This window comes from Pan troglodytes, chromosome X (genome assembly GCF_028858775.2).
Source record: "Pan troglodytes isolate AG18354 chromosome X, NHGRI_mPanTro3-v2.0_pri, whole genome shotgun sequence".
NCBI classification, from domain to species: domain Eukaryota; kingdom Metazoa; phylum Chordata; class Mammalia; order Primates; family Hominidae; genus Pan; species Pan troglodytes.
In genome coordinates this window covers 128,082,597-128,097,964 of record NC_072421.2, presented here as the reverse complement: position 1 = coordinate 128,097,964, position 15,368 = coordinate 128,082,597, and the positions used below count along the sequence as shown (strand labels likewise).

General features: G+C 40.0%; 1 protein-coding gene across 18 annotated transcripts in view; it reads left to right on the top strand.

The window, feature by feature from the left end:
• ENOX2 (ecto-NOX disulfide-thiol exchanger 2) overlaps positions 1-13,598 on the top strand; it is a 277,671-nt gene extending 264,073 nt beyond the window's left edge. For 12 of the 18 annotated variants that reach the window (XM_016943964.3, XM_016943962.3, XM_063804882.1 and 9 more), the window contains 5 exons: positions 55-236; positions 2,372-2,479; positions 5,895-6,003; positions 9,425-9,510; positions 12,054-13,598. In XM_016943964.3, coding sequence (XP_016799453.1) covers positions 55-236; positions 2,372-2,479; positions 5,895-6,003; positions 9,425-9,510; positions 12,054-12,185 — 617 coding nt within the window. In that variant the 3' untranslated portion in view covers positions 12,186-13,598. The remainder of the gene's footprint in view (positions 1-54; positions 237-2,371; positions 2,480-5,894; positions 6,004-9,424; positions 9,511-12,053) is intronic. The other 6 variants (XM_063804888.1, XM_054676610.2, XM_063804887.1 and 3 more) reach the window with 1 other exon arrangement.
• Positions 13,599-15,368: the final 1,770 nt, after the last annotated feature.

Genomic DNA, 15,368 nt, shown 5'->3' with positions numbered 1-15,368 from the left:
ATGAATCACAAATGAATCTGGATATATGGTTTCATATTTTATATTGATTGTTAGCCTTAGTATCACAGGCAGAAGCTCTGAAGGAAGAAAATGACAGCCTCCGTTGGCAGCTCGATGCCTACCGGAATGAAGTAGAACTGCTCAAGCAAGAACAAGGCAAAGTCCACAGAGAAGATGACCCTAACAAAGAACAGCAGCTGAAACTCCTGCAACAAGCCCTGCAAGGAATGCAACAGGTAAAGGCATTTTGGTTTTCTGAGCTTCTGGGTAGAATAGCATCAGCTTCTCACCTATAAAAGGGTCCCCTGCAAGCAAATTGAATATCAAACCTATTATTCTTCTTGATGTAATATTATCTGGCATGGCTGAGGAAGGAGTTATTGTTGTGGTTAATTAAATATTCCAATTAATACAGAGATAGCAATGGATTGCCAACTTTCAAAGAATGAGCATTCAGTGAAAAATATTTAACATTAGACTACACTGAACATAATCTAATCTTTTCTTTATGCTTCAGAAGGTATTTAGGGATCTAGACAGGGCCTCAGGGTCTTTACAAAGAACCTCAATTATTTAGATATGAAAAAGAGCTGATGAACAAGTATCTAGTTGATAGAATACCAAGAAATACAGCCTTTTAAAAGGAATGGCAGGAATCGACCCTTGATTTCAGTAGAAATAGGTACATTATAGGTTTTTAAGTGTCAATGCTTTGAGCACATAATACCAACTTGTTTTTATTTTGTTTTGTATTAACAGTCACTTATGTGAATGAGTTTACCTGTGCATAATTCAAAGTGTAAAAAGCAAAGTAAATAAATGCACCCAACTGCGATTGCATTCACAGACAACATAGTGTAGCAGATGTTCAACATCTAGGAGTTTTACGTAACCATCACCACAGTGATCCTACAGTTTAAAAGATATCAACAGCTGCTTTCACTATAGTAAAGGAGTAGTGCCTCTGAGTAAGGCCACTATTGTCTTCTGTCATGCTAGACTACCAGCCATTGTCCTTACATCTTAAATTGTGCAATAGTTTTTAACTGTATGCCTTGAAATTGTCTAGGGCAAAGCTAATTGCTGGTTGGAAATTACAAATCATGAACAGCAGTCTATTCTGGCACTAGGAACCCTATGTTATTCTTTCTGCCACCATTGTCTTCCTATACGACAAGTAATATGACATTAATATTTCACCTTTTCTGTTAACAAAATGTGTGAAGTAATGCTCACCTTTTACCGTCACCATGGAGTTTAATTAGAACATGTAAATTATATCAGAGATCTTTCTATGAAAAAATGCACCTCCTCACCTACACTTCAAAGAACTTTGACAATGTACATTGTATCATGCTTTTTAACCCTTCCAGTGGTCTTTTGCAAGCCTCTGAAAAGCAAGACTTTGGAAACATTTTTGTTGTTGCTGTTTTTCCCCTCTTTGATTTTCAAACCATTTCACATAAGGATAGTTCTGCTACTTAAATGCAATTCGAAAATCATGAAATTTTATTTCATTTCATCACTTCAAAGACCTCAGTGAGAATTAGGTCTCTACGTCTTAAAAAATAATTTCACTCATTTTGATTATTTTGTATTGAAAAAAATGCCTTGTAAACAATGATAAAATTTCTCACATCTTATCTCAAAAGATGTATAGTATAATAAGGCATGTAAGGACATGAACTCTGGGGTTGACCCAACCTGGTTTTAAATCCCAGCTCTGCCACTGACTATCTGAATGGCGTTAGGGAAGCCACTTAACCTCTCCTAGCCTTAGGGATAATAGTAACATAGGGTCATTGTGAGGTTTAAATGAGACTGTGCATGTAACACCCTTAGCACAATGGTTAGTACATATTAGGCACTCAATAAATATTATTTGTTGAAATTATTAATAATGCTAAATATAGCTTCCTGCCTACTTATATGGAAACTAACATATGTAAAATTTGGATTATTTACTACTATCCTCACAGAAATTGAACTTGGCTTGGCAAATGGCTATTTGCAAGAATGCTTTACAACATTACATTTACTTATATGCAGCAATCAAAACATTGCCCACACAGTATTAACTGCACCCTACTCTGACCCCCGGCCAGAATAGGGAAGAAGTTAAGTGACTGGATCAATTAGTTTCTCAGGACCTTTCTAAAATATTAACAAGTTCAAAGGAATTTCGTAAGAGGCAGACAAAATAACGTAAAGTGAAAATATCTTGATTTGCCCAATCTCTTTATGGAAAAACGGTCGTGTGTGCTGGAGGAAAGTGAGGCAGGCCCACCTGATATCTGATTTCAGCCAGAGATTTTAAATGAAGTGTGGCTCCGTAATTCATAAATTGATTGTCTTTGGTCTTTTCTTGTAGCATCTACTCAAAGTCCAAGAGGAATACAAAAAGAAAGAAGCTGAACTTGAAAAACTCAAAGATGACAAGTTACAGGTGGAAAAAATGTTGGAAAATCTTAAAGAAAAGGTACATGCACCCTAAGTGAACCTTTTTCCTTGCCCCTTTACCTACTTTTCAGTGACAGTGAAAATGCCCTGGAAGTTATGCCCTAGAAATCAATGGGGCCAAACATTTTTGGCCGATTGGGAATTAAAAGCCCCTCTCGGGGGTAATTCTTATACTAAGGGCTTTGCTTTTAGGTGTGAGTCCTTGGCATTTCTAAGGGTTCTGGAGTGTACACCTTTCAATGAATAAGAAGTCGGTTCATCCCTAAAACTCCTCAGTCTTCTGTCTTGGAGACGACCAGAGTGCACACCTCTTCCCTGCTTCATCTTGTCAAGCAAATAGCAACATAGAAAACTCATGTGACACAAAGTACCTTTAATTGAGCATTTCATTAAAGGAAGAAACACAAGTGCAGCTAGCACATTGGCATTTCTTTGCAGCTAGTCAATTTAGTGTAATAATGAGCAGCTGCAGATGAGAGGAATAGCCAATACCAAGAAGAGAGAAACCTTGGGGAAAAAAAATGAGACACAGTATTCTAAAGCTAGAAGCCAAGATGGGACTTTATCAATTGCGAGCTCTCAGCAATAAGAACCACCAATGAGGACCAGAGAGTCTAATATCTGGATAGAATCATGTATCACAACCATGAATCAGGTGCCCATTCTATTCAAGGTGTGTAAAGTCAACCCCTCCAATTTCCTTGATGCATCAATACTCAGCTGACGTTATCCTCTGAAAAGGGAAGCCCATTCACCAAAACTTCCTTGTTTTAATTCTCTAAAGGAAGAGAAGATTAGGAGCTTGGACCGAGGGTCAGAAATCAACAGTGATACAGTTCCTCAAGAGCATATTCTCTTTATCTTCTGTTCTCAGCTCAGGAAGATGCAGTGCATACAGGCCCTGAGTGTGTTTACCAGCGCAGTGCCTTCCCCTAGAGTGTCATTAAGAACTGGCAACCTTGGTGTAGTTGAAACAAATGATTGAAAGTGTTTTCTTCTAGAGGCCATTTGCAACGTGCTTTTAATTCTTCCACTTCATAAAACCAACTCACTTTCCAGTTTTGTGGGCACTATTAAAGAAACAAGCATAATCCCAGAGAAATTCATTTATCAAGCATTTAATTGAAAAGAGCCAAAGCTGCTTTACTTATCAGGACTTTCCTCATGCCATCGGGGCTTCTAAAGTGTCCCAGAGCTGCCACATAGCTCTGTTTTGCTTCCTGCATAAAATGGATTATGTATCCAGAAGACTGTAGACAGACATGGGGTTATGCTCATGACATTATGCTTAGAATTACTCTTCAGGATTGACATCACAATTTGACCTAAGGACATTTTTTTGTGTAAGTAGCTTTCTGCTTTGTAAAGTATTTCATTTAAAGAAGTAAGAGGTCAAATGGCATAGAAGAAACTTGCCATATTGTGCCTAAGGGCAAGTGTTTCCCATTTGGAAACTGAATAGACCATGAAGTGTTGGCTGATGAGGACAGGGGAAAAGATCCAACTGATAATCCAAAAAACAGTGAGTCAAAATATGTTTTTTTCTTGTTATTTTAAGCAAAGCTTCTTTTAGAGAAATTCATGACAGTTCATTATAAACTGATCTTCTCTGGGAAGCTGATTTGTGACCAAATATTTCAACCTGACACAATTAGGTTAGGAAGCAAAGTACCATCACATTAGACTGCAAAAATAATTTCAGGTTGAAAGGAAAGCAATAAGTTTTGGTGAGGAGGGATCTCTTTTTTTATTTGCTTTTGTTTGGGTTTCTTGACAGTAAGCTACAGGGTGAGTTACTGTCAGTGTTTTGCAGTATAACAATGTGACTTATGTCTGTCTTAGTGCGGAAAGAACTAAGCTCTTTAAATCTGCTAGTAAAATTCAAGGTGATAAGCATCCTTTTAATGTACCTTCTAATTTTTTAAATGCCAGCTATAATAAAATTGAAGTCAGGTTTAAGGAAGGCTGCAGTTCTATTCAAGATGGCTAAAACTTCCCAGAATATTTTCAAATCTTAAATCAACCCCAATCTGTTAAACTCTCACACTTAAGAAACGGCTTACCGTATCATTTAATGTTTTAAGGGGGTCAGAAGCAGATGTGAAGCCCGTGGCTTAGAAGTGAGCTAGTAGTTTAAATCAAACTTGGCATAATGGTTACTGCCTGGATTGGATTCTAAAGGCCAAAGATTGAGTAGGTCATCAAGAAAGGGTTCCCCTCTGACTACAGCCAGGAAGCCTGTAAATTCACACAACAACATGTCTTGCAGCATAGACCATTCATTTCATTCAGAGACAGCATCCTGGAAGCTTTGAAGACATCTTTAAAGAAAACAGAAGGAATCCTGTCCCTTCTAAGGGTTTGTGGAAAGGAAGAAGTGAAAATGCATCTGAGTCAGCCATGATCTGCCCCCCAAGGAGCATTTCAGCAGCATTTTCTTTTCAGCAGTAAAAGAAGCAGTGATTTCTTTTATTCCTTCTTCTGAAAGCTTTGCCTTCACATTTATAATAACAGAAAAGATATTCTCCGTACCCAAAGAGAGAAAGAAAGAACCATGAAAGGTCTGGAGGTATTTTTCAGTTTGATTGCTGGTCATGGATTTCACCTGAGTTTCTCTTAGGACCCCCCCCCCCACCCCCTTCCTGCTACATTCTGAAAGAGAAGAACTTTCCACAACAAAGAAGGCCATTACTAATGCTATTTTTTGTCATGGTCATTTCTTGCTGTAAAGTCAGGAATATTCTAACTGATAATGTCCTTATCAGAGAGAGAGAGAGAGAGAGAGAGAGAAAGACTAGTAAATGAAAGCTCTAATTTTTAGTTCAAAAACCAACAGTTGATTAACTGTCAGTGGAATATAAGCTCTAATTTTTAGTTCAAAAACCAACAGTTGATTCACTATCAGTGGATTGGCAGTGTAGCCAACGTAGATTGTCCATTGAGATGGGACTTACCATTAACAGAGTGTGGACCTTAAACTTTTTTAAAAAAACAATGGTCCTTTTAACAGTGGGATGAAATCCTGGCTCCACTTCCTTGCAGTGTGATCTTAGCCAATTTACCTGAGCCTCACTTTCCTCATCTGTAGAATGGAGATAATACTTACCTAACAGTGCCTAGCATCTTGTTAGTATACCATAAATGTTGGGTCTAGTTGCCCAGATTGCTTGTATAAAGTCAAGATGAAGGCAGAAAAAAAAAAAAACTGGTGAAGGTAAATGTTTAAATGTTTCTGTGTTTTGGAGCCCTATAAATAAACTTTGGAATATCTGTGATGCTTTTGTAATTTATGCTATTTTCTCTCCCATTCAGTAATCCAAATTGAATGGTATTGTTTTTATGGTCCTGTGTTAAGTTACCTGTTGTGTAGTTAATTGAAACCAACTCTATTGCCAAATAAAGTGAACTGACCTAGAAGCATGTTGTGTCCACAGGAAAGCTGTGCTTCTAGGCTGTGTGCCTCAAACCAGGATAGCGAATACCCTCTTGAGAAGACCATGAACAGCAGTCCTATCAAATCTGAACGTGAAGCACTGCTAGTGGGTAAGGAAGCTAATGCACACATGCCACGTACAATGCCTGGGTACAATGGAGGAGGGGAGGGCTTTACCTAAGATTAATAAGCACATGCCAAGCATTTATGAAGCATGGCAGCGCAAGAACTCAGAATTCTGAAGATGATAGGTTAAGAACAAGTACAAATTTCCAAATTTAACAGCAGCTGCCAGCCTCCCTCACACTCCTTGTAGCCACTGCCATGTCAAGCAGTCAAGCATGTCAGTACAAGCACTAAGCTAAGAGGGGTCAGCTGGAGAAACACACTGTAGATTTTTTTTAAATATCTGTGCAAGGATAGATAAGCCCTTTCATGTCCACTCAGGGGGCTAGCGCAGACCGTATTTGGCAGAGAGCTTTTCCAGAGAGCCTCTGGAGCAACTATAGGCCTCTCAAGTTTTTCCAGGTTACTGGCTAAGCTATTTTTACAACACTTCTGACACCAAATGACAAGGGATTGTTTGTTTGTTTGTTTGTTTGTTTGTTTGTTTTAACCTCCGGACACCAGATACGTGGTGTCTTTTCCAACACCACATCTCCAACTCTTCAATACCAAGTGGGTGTCCTACAGTTGAATTCCGTTCTCACACTCACTACCCAAAGTTAGAGTTTAACATTAGACTCCATAAGTTTAAGGGCTCAGTCCTGGAAGACTGCCCTCTGTATAGATGCCAGTCTCAAATATACGGTATCCAAGTTTCCTCTACTTCTGTCTGATTTGGCTACAAAGTCAGGGGTTTCCACAATACCCACCCCAGGTTTGATAATTTGCTAGAATGGCTCACAGAACTCAGGAAAGTGCCTTACTTACTCTTACTGATTTAGCATAAAGGATACAATGGAAGAGGTGTATAGAGCAAGGTACTGGGAAGGGGTATGCGGAGTTTCTATACATTTTTGTGTGCGCATCTTGATGTGTTTGCCAACCAGAAACCTCTCTGAACCCCATCATTTCAAAGTTCTTATGGAGGCTTCATTATATAGGCATGACTGATGAAATCACTGGCTATTGGTGATTAGCTCAATCTCCAGCCACTCTCTCCTCCCTCTAATCATGCCTAAGTCTTTCTGATGGCCAGCCCCAATTCTAAAGCTATAAGGGGCCCCCAGCTACCACTCATCTTAACTCTTATCACTCCAGAAATTCCAAAGGTTTTAGGAGCTGTGTGCCCCGGGGACCACGGACAAAGACCACATGTTTATTTTTTTATTATATCACAGTGGCAGATGACTCAGGAAACTGGTGTTTTGGACACTAGTGGGCTTTGATGAGGTCCATGCTAGCATTGCTGTCTGTAAAAATTCATTCAGAGAGGCAAGATGGCACAAATGGTTAAAGAATCAGACAGACCTGGCTTCCCATCTTGACCCCACCATTTCTTCTCTGAGCTTCAGTTCCTCCATCTGCAAAATGGGCATAATGATATTACCGACCCGAAAGGGCAGTTGTGAGTATTTAATACGATAACTCACCTAAATCACTTAGCATAGTGCCTGGCCCATAGTAAGCCCTCAGTAAGTAGAAAACATATTACACTTCACAGCACCATTCACAAATGCTGGCTAACTTTATATTCCATTTGGAGAACAGTGGCAGATTGAGGCTCTAAAATATTTAAGAGGGGCTAATCATTTAAGAGTGACTGGTCTTAGGCCACAGCAGATAATCCCAGCTGCCATCTAGGAAGCTGAGCTATACAGTAGCCCCACTCTAGTCTCAAAAGCCCTCCACACTGACTGGCTTCTGCATATTTTTAAGATATCTCTGCCTCCTTTGGTAATGGATATTATCCTCAGATTTAACACTTTGATATGTTGATAAAGATGCACAGGGGGACCTGCCATTGAATCTTCAAGAAAAGTGACAACTTATTACAACTTATTAACGTCTTCCAACTCCAAGTTCTTAACAAATTGGCATGGCAACAGGGAGACCAGTCAGAGAAATGCTGGGGATACAAGGAAGCCTCTGTGAATGGATAGTCCTAGAAAAAAAGATTCTTAAAATAAGTCTTTCTTGTTTTGTTTTTTCAAGAAGGTAGTCTTGGGCTGGCAGAGAGAAAGGAAAATCTATTTTTTCAATCAGCTTTTTGGGTGTGAACCCACAAAATCGCTTAATGTTTTTAAACCTCTGGAGTTATTTCTTGGCATTTGACAGCCTTTCTTGGCCAAGACATCTAGAATTTCTTCAAACATGGAATGTCTTCTTCAGAATTTAAGTTTCTCAGCCGGAATCAGTGTTTAGAAATTCAATTTATCTAGTCGTTTAAGAATAAAGTAATGTTCTAAGTAATAGCATCCCTTTGGAACAGATTTTGAGCCCTGCCATCAGTTCCTTCTGGAACCCTTCCCCAACTTACCCCTTTGATTGAACTTCAAACTACAATTTAAACCTGTGCTAGTCTTTGTCAGCCTCTTAAAGGGACAGACAAGTTGTAGTTTAGAAACCAAATCAAATTTTGCTTTTATTTCCTGACAATTTTCAACATACTCAATTCTGGGTCTATTTGATGCACTTAAGATCTTATGAAAGGAGGTGAACGCAAAAAAAAAATTGAAAGAAAGAAATATTATACTTTTGAAAAATTTATTTTCCACCTGTTTCCAGAGAAAGAAATATTAAACAATTAACCTAATGGCCAGAACAATGAAGGCAGCATGTGAAGCTGCCAGCCACCCCAGAGTTAGGCTAAGTGGAAATCAGGGGCATTCCTGGAGGCTGTAAACTGCTATAAGAATTCTGTTACACAAAGAGATTCAAGGCTCTAAGCATGGAATGCTAGTGACCACTTGAGTTAGCCGTGAATGAAATGTTTGACTTTTCTTTACAGAGCTGTTCACAAAATAATACCCAAATACAATCAGCAGACTTTCTTGTGAGAGGCACAAGGTTAATCAGGAAAGTACATGATTTGTACGTTTACCACAACAGCAAGGCATTATTAACACCTAAGAGGCTAAAGTCTAATTTAAAGACTGTGAAGGAACTGCAAAAGCCCAGCACAGTGTAAATTCATTGTAAAATCCTTGAATTCAGACAGTGTTTAGCCATCACAAGTAATGAAAGTGACTCCTCAAATGCCAGCTTTTCTACATGTGATATAGCACAGTAAGAGGCAGTATGTGACTGTCTGCGTTCAAATACCAGCCCTGCCACTTACCAGCTGTGTGACCTTGGACAAGTTGCTTACACTTTTAGTGCATCTGTGTCCTCAGCTGTGAACTGGGGATGACAATACACACCTCATGGGATTATTATAAAGATTAAATGAGTAAAATACGTGTAAACTTAGAATAGTGTCCAGTATATTTCTGTTGTACATATGAGTCAGCTCTTGCTATTCACTGTCATGTGGAACCTCGAGAAATACAAGGCTCAAGTATAACCTCCATGCTCTTGTCTCTGTAGGGATTATCTCCACATTCCTTCATGTTCACCCATTTGGAGCAAGCATTGAATACATCTGTTCCTACTTGCACCGTCTTGATAATAAGGTATATGGGGGCCTAAAATGGGGATGCAAGGGGATGTGGGATTTTTTGTTAACAGGTGACCTGACTCTCCTCAAGCATAAATAGGTCATTAGTTACTGCTTTCAGGAAGTTTCCCTCACCTGCTCTCTCACTGTGATTCAGTGCAGAGCTTCCCCTTTGCAAGTGGGATGACCCACGTGTCCTGGTTTGCTGGAGACTGAAGTGTTTCCTGGGACTTGAGATTTTCGATGTTAAAACCAGGGCAGTCTCAGGCAAACTTGAATAAGTTGACCATCCTTTTTCCAACATATATCTTAGAAGACTTTTCCTCTCTTAATTTACCTATAAGCTGCAAACCAACCCATATCAGCTTTCTTACCCACCAAGCTTTTTTTTTTGAGACAGGGTCTCACTCTGTTGCCCAGGCTGGAGTGCATTTGTGAGATCACAGCTCACTGTAGCCTCAACCTCCTGGGCTCAAGTAATCCTCCCACCTCAGCCTCCTGAGTAGCTGGGACTACAGACGCATGCCACCATGCCTGGCTAATTTTTGTATTTTTTATAGCAACAGGGTTTTGCCGTGTTGCCCAGGCTGGCCTTGAACTCCTGGACTCAAGCAAGCTGCCTGCCTCGGCCTCCCAAAGTGCTGGGATTACAGGCATGAGCCACCGTACCCGGCCCCATCAAACTTTTGTCCGTGGTTTTTAGCCATTATCCAATGTTCATTTTCAAAATGGGAAGTCTTATTCCATCCACCTCTCCCACCATCACCCCTGCTATTATCTATTACAAAACAAGGGAGGCAGGTGCCAAAAAAAAAAAAAGATGGAGCAATGAGCTGAGAGCCTCTGTAACACAGACTGAATATTTGCTCACAGATGATCTCATGGTCCATTTCCTTCTCTGGATGCTATCCTTTGGGGGAACTCCTAGGGCATCTGGAGCAGGGGTAAGTGCTAATTACCTAGTAAATCAAGGATGCCTCTAAGATGCAGGAGGGGACTCTTGACTCCTCAGAATGAATCAGCTCAGGGTACATTTTTTTTTTCAGAAGCAGCATTCAGTGAAATGTGCCCATAAATTGTACTGCCTATTTCATAGGATCTGGGCCTTTTGAGAAGTGCCATTGAATATAGATGCTGTCCAAAATGTTAAGTCATTTAAGCATATGTTCTCTTAACAAAGACAGTGGCCCACTTGGGAATCTTATTGTTCTAACCACATCCCAGCTGTGGTGATACATCCTCTTCAATGGCATTTGCTTTCATTCTAGCTAGCACTGCCCCCTCATTTCCTTCTGGGAAGTGATGCTATTCTGCAATTAAATAGCCCATTTGGCAGTGAAGGGGAGGATGGAATGTGAATACTAGGACCAAGTAGTCCATTGCAATGGTATGAAATTGAACTATGTGTCAGTAAAAACCATCTGCTTATTTTTTAATTTACAAAAATAATACATGCACATTATCTTAAAAATGTAAGCAGTATAGAAATCTAGTAAAGGGAAAGTGCAAGTTACCACCCACAATCCCACTGCTCAACGATAACCACTGTTAACAGTTGGGCACATATTTCAGACCCTTTCCTGCAAGTGTGCTGTACCTATATTAAATGTATATATCTATACACATTATCTATGTTTTCTGAAATCGGGATTCAACTCTATATGATACCCTGGAATGTGCTTCATTCACTCGACTGGATACAGTCTACTGCCAGCACTGGGAAGAAGGCATAACTGCCCTCCTAGCCTAGGCCTAGCTCCGCCTTAGCAACTTCCTGCCGGAGTAGTGCCAGGGTCTCCCAAAGAGAGCCTGAGGTGATACCAACAGAATCGGGGCTCCCTCCAGCTCCAGGGATATTCACTGTGACACCAACTCTGGGTGTCTTACAGGATCCCCTGGTGCTCTTTACCCAAGCCCTGGTGCCAAGGCTCATAGTGAGGAGGGTAACTTACTAACTCTACTAATGTGAAGATGACCACCTAAAACAAGTCCTAAAGGAGTCCACAGATTGTTTTTGTTTTCGTATTGAGGGGTGTGTGTGTGTGTGGGTGTGTGTGTGTGTGTGTGTGTGAAAGAGAGAGAGAGAGAGAGATGGGGAGAGAAAGACAATGCAGAGAAGTATGAACACAGAGATTTCCCCCTTCCTGTTACTTCTCCATTATGAACTAACGCATTTGTGAGGGATTCTGCTCTGGTGGCAGCCATTTCTACCTTCCTCCCCTCCCAAAAGGCTCAGCAGCTTCAGTGGACCTGCACGCAGCATCACTAGCACTGAGCAGCCATCATTCAGCTTCTTACAAACCCAGGCGTTTCCACATGACTGACCCCAGCTCTTTCCAATAGCAACTCAGCAGACCCTGTCTGATGGTCACAGCAGAGGAACGCTGCTGGCTGGAAGCCACTCTGCCAACACACACAAATGCGCAAGGAGCAGGAGGAGGTTAAACGCCCCTGAAGCACACACACAGACACATCAGCATTCTAAAGTAGGCAACACTGGGAAAGAAGATTAGGAAAATAGAACTGGTTTTGAATGGAGATGTTCTCTCTGTCCCACAGATCTGCACCAGCGATGTGGAGTGTCTCATGGGTAGACTCCAGCATACCTTCAAGCAGGAAATGACTGGAGTTGGAGCCAGCCTGGAAAAGAGATGGAAATTCTGTGGCTTCGAGGGCTTGAAGCTGACCTAAATCTCTTTGCCTAACAACTTGGGATCCTGAAGATAAATATGTGTTGGACAAGCATAGAAAGTGATTTGTATTTTTAATGGTTTTCAAGTGGAAGTTCCTTTGAATTTGTCAGTTCATTCCTGGAAAATCTTTTGAGTTAAAATAAGGATCCTAGGACAGCACCTCGAACTACAGGCCCTAAAGAGAAATTGCCTCAAACCACAAGTGCTGTAACTTCCTCCCCTTTCTGTCAATTGGTTGTCTTTAAATATTGCAAAAGTCCTGATGCTAAACAGTATTTGGAGTGTTTTCAGTGTCTGTACTACTGTTGTAGACCTTGGTATTTTTTTAAACACTGTTAACTGAAATGTTTTGATGATTTGTATGTGATTTGTGTTTCTAAACTTCTCTTTACATTAATGTTGTTACTGGTGAAAGGCATGAGAGCAGCACTAAGTCCTCTGTGTAACTGCCATTGTCTTTCCAATCCCCAGTAGACCAGTAAATAAATAACACATCAGTGTCTTCTAGAAGGTGCCTGACCAGGTTCACCTTTTAAACGACAAAGCATGGTTTGTGGCTTTTTGCAAAATTACTATGAACCAAAAGTTGACAAATGTTCCAAAGTTATTTTCTCTAACATATCACATTAAAGATCTGTTTCAGAATTGTAAAAAGTACATCTAGATGTGTTTACAGAAAGCAAGTATCCAGTATGACTGGCATGTGTTCATGCTATTCAGAATCACTTGTAAATAGTCTGCTTTTAAAGGAGGGCATGTTCAGTTTTCTGTGAATTAAAATATGCTCATGTGTGGGCACACACGCACAAACACACGCACGCACGCACACAGTGGCAGAAGGGATTTATATTAATATTCTTTCCCCTGTGGCCTTCTTACAGTCTGTTGGTCCCTTTGCTTCCGTTGTCAGTGTGTTGAATTGCAAACCGTGTACTGCTGTAAATACTATGTTTACTTCATGCTGAATGTTTGCAAAGACTTGATATAAGTATTAATAGTAATGAATCAATGAATAAATAATGAGCTAGGGTTTGTGAGGCTTTCTACAAATAGGTCAGCTCCACCTGGAGTGCGAATTGCCAGAGACACCTTGGTAGTGCCCATCGGCAAATCGCAATGGTAGCATGTGAGTGGACCATTCAGAAACTTCTGCTTGGTGGAAAGTAAACAGAGAGGATGGAGGTTTGGGGCGAATGTCCTGAGGCAGAGATGGTCTTTATTGTGTGTGGTGGTGGTTGTGGTATTTATAATAATGCAAGCATACCCTCCCTTGAGTCTCAATTGAAGATAAAAGAATGTACTGAGCAAGCAAAGCCAATGGAGAGTATTTCACAAAAATACTTTGTAAATGAGATGCCAGTAGTGTTCAAAGTTGTATTTTTAAAAGATAAATATTCCTTTTTATACCTCAGTTTTGTGTCCTGTTTTTAATGACTTACGCTCTAAGTAATCCATTAGTAGTTATCTCAGTTCCTTCCTTTGGGTTACTAGGATGTTGGAAAAAGATGCCAAGTCTGTCTTGACAACTGGAAACAGGGTTCCACAGCAGCCCATTCGTGCTGAAAACTGGCTTCCCCCTGAAGCACCCTGCTGTGGCACCAGCAGGAAGCTCGGGTTGATTTTACACTAGCTTGCTCACTGATGCATCTCTCATCAATGCTACGGAAGGCTTTGATTCATCAGTCTCGGGCTCTTGGAATACCTAATTTTAATAATATCTATGAAATCAAGGGAAACTTTCCACTTACAGTTATTTCTTGTTTAAATAAACTAAATTAATTTTTAGGGGAGAGCAGTAGGAAAAAGAGCTAATGCATGCAGGGTTTAATACCTAGGTGATGGGTTGAGGTGCAGCAAAACCACCATGGCACACGTTCACCTATGTAACAAACCTGCACATCCTGCACATGTACCCCGGAACTTACTTAAAAAATAAAAGAAAAAAAATCAAACTCCTTACCATGATATTAATACATTAAAAAAAATTTTTAAAGCAACAGCTGCCACACCTAAATACCTTACTCTCCTTCACTTAATCAACTTACATTGCAGATTGTCTGTTTCTGTTACTCCTGCCAGTTTAGTATAGGTATACTCCTCCCAGTTTGCTTGAATATACTAGTTTTTATGGTTAATTTTGTGTGGCAACTTGGCTAGGCTATAGTGCCCAGTTGCTTGGTCAAACACCAGTCTAGATATTGCTGTGAAGGTATATTTTAAATGTGATTAACATTTAAGCCAGTAGACTTTGAGTAAAACAGATTACCCATTATAATGTGGGTGGACCTCATCTGATCAGCTGAAGGCCTTAAGAGAAAAGACTGAAGTCCCCTGAGGAGGGAATTCTGCTTCGAGACTGCCTTTAGACTCAAAACTGCAACATCCAACTCCTGCCAGAACTTCCAGCCTGCCGGCCTGCCCTACAAATCTCTAACTTGCCAGCCCCCATAATTGCAAGAGCCAATTCCTTAAAATAAATAGATCTCTCTCATATATATCTATATATAGATAAGCATAGATATATAGATATGAATGTACATTATATTACACAATCAAATTGTGGCACATACCATCTCTCACAAACCTTTTCATCCATCATAGAAATCTATTAATGAAGCTGCTTTTTCCTACAAAGTCTCAGTGCTATTTATGGTTCTGTTGTTCCTCCAGAATTTTGAAATATTGCTGTTTTGTTATGTTTATGAGATACAGTAGTTAGCGTTTCTTCAATATAATAATGAATGGAAGGTTTCTTTTGTTTTACAAATGATTTTTTTATCTCCTTCCCTAGTCCTGTGACATCTCTAATTCTGACTTTATTATTACCAAGTTGCTTGTTAAATGTCTTCAATGCAAATGAAAGTTATTTTTCATAGAATATTAAAGACACATCTGCATTCAAGTTATATAGAGTTTTTTTTTAATTTTGGCCCAAAAATGTATGCTTTTCATATAAGGCAGGATAAACTGTATTATTTGAAAAGATAGCATAAATGTGTGAGAACTTTTAACTTGCCCAGTAGAACTGTGTGAGCCCTTGGGATTCTCAGCTGTCTTAGATGGTACATCATGTAGATATGGCTTCATTTTCTACCACAGTTGCTACCATCTGCTGAGCACCTATTAGGTAGTCATGATGCCCAAAGTCTCTGTCTGTGTGTCTTCAGGCGAGTCACATGGA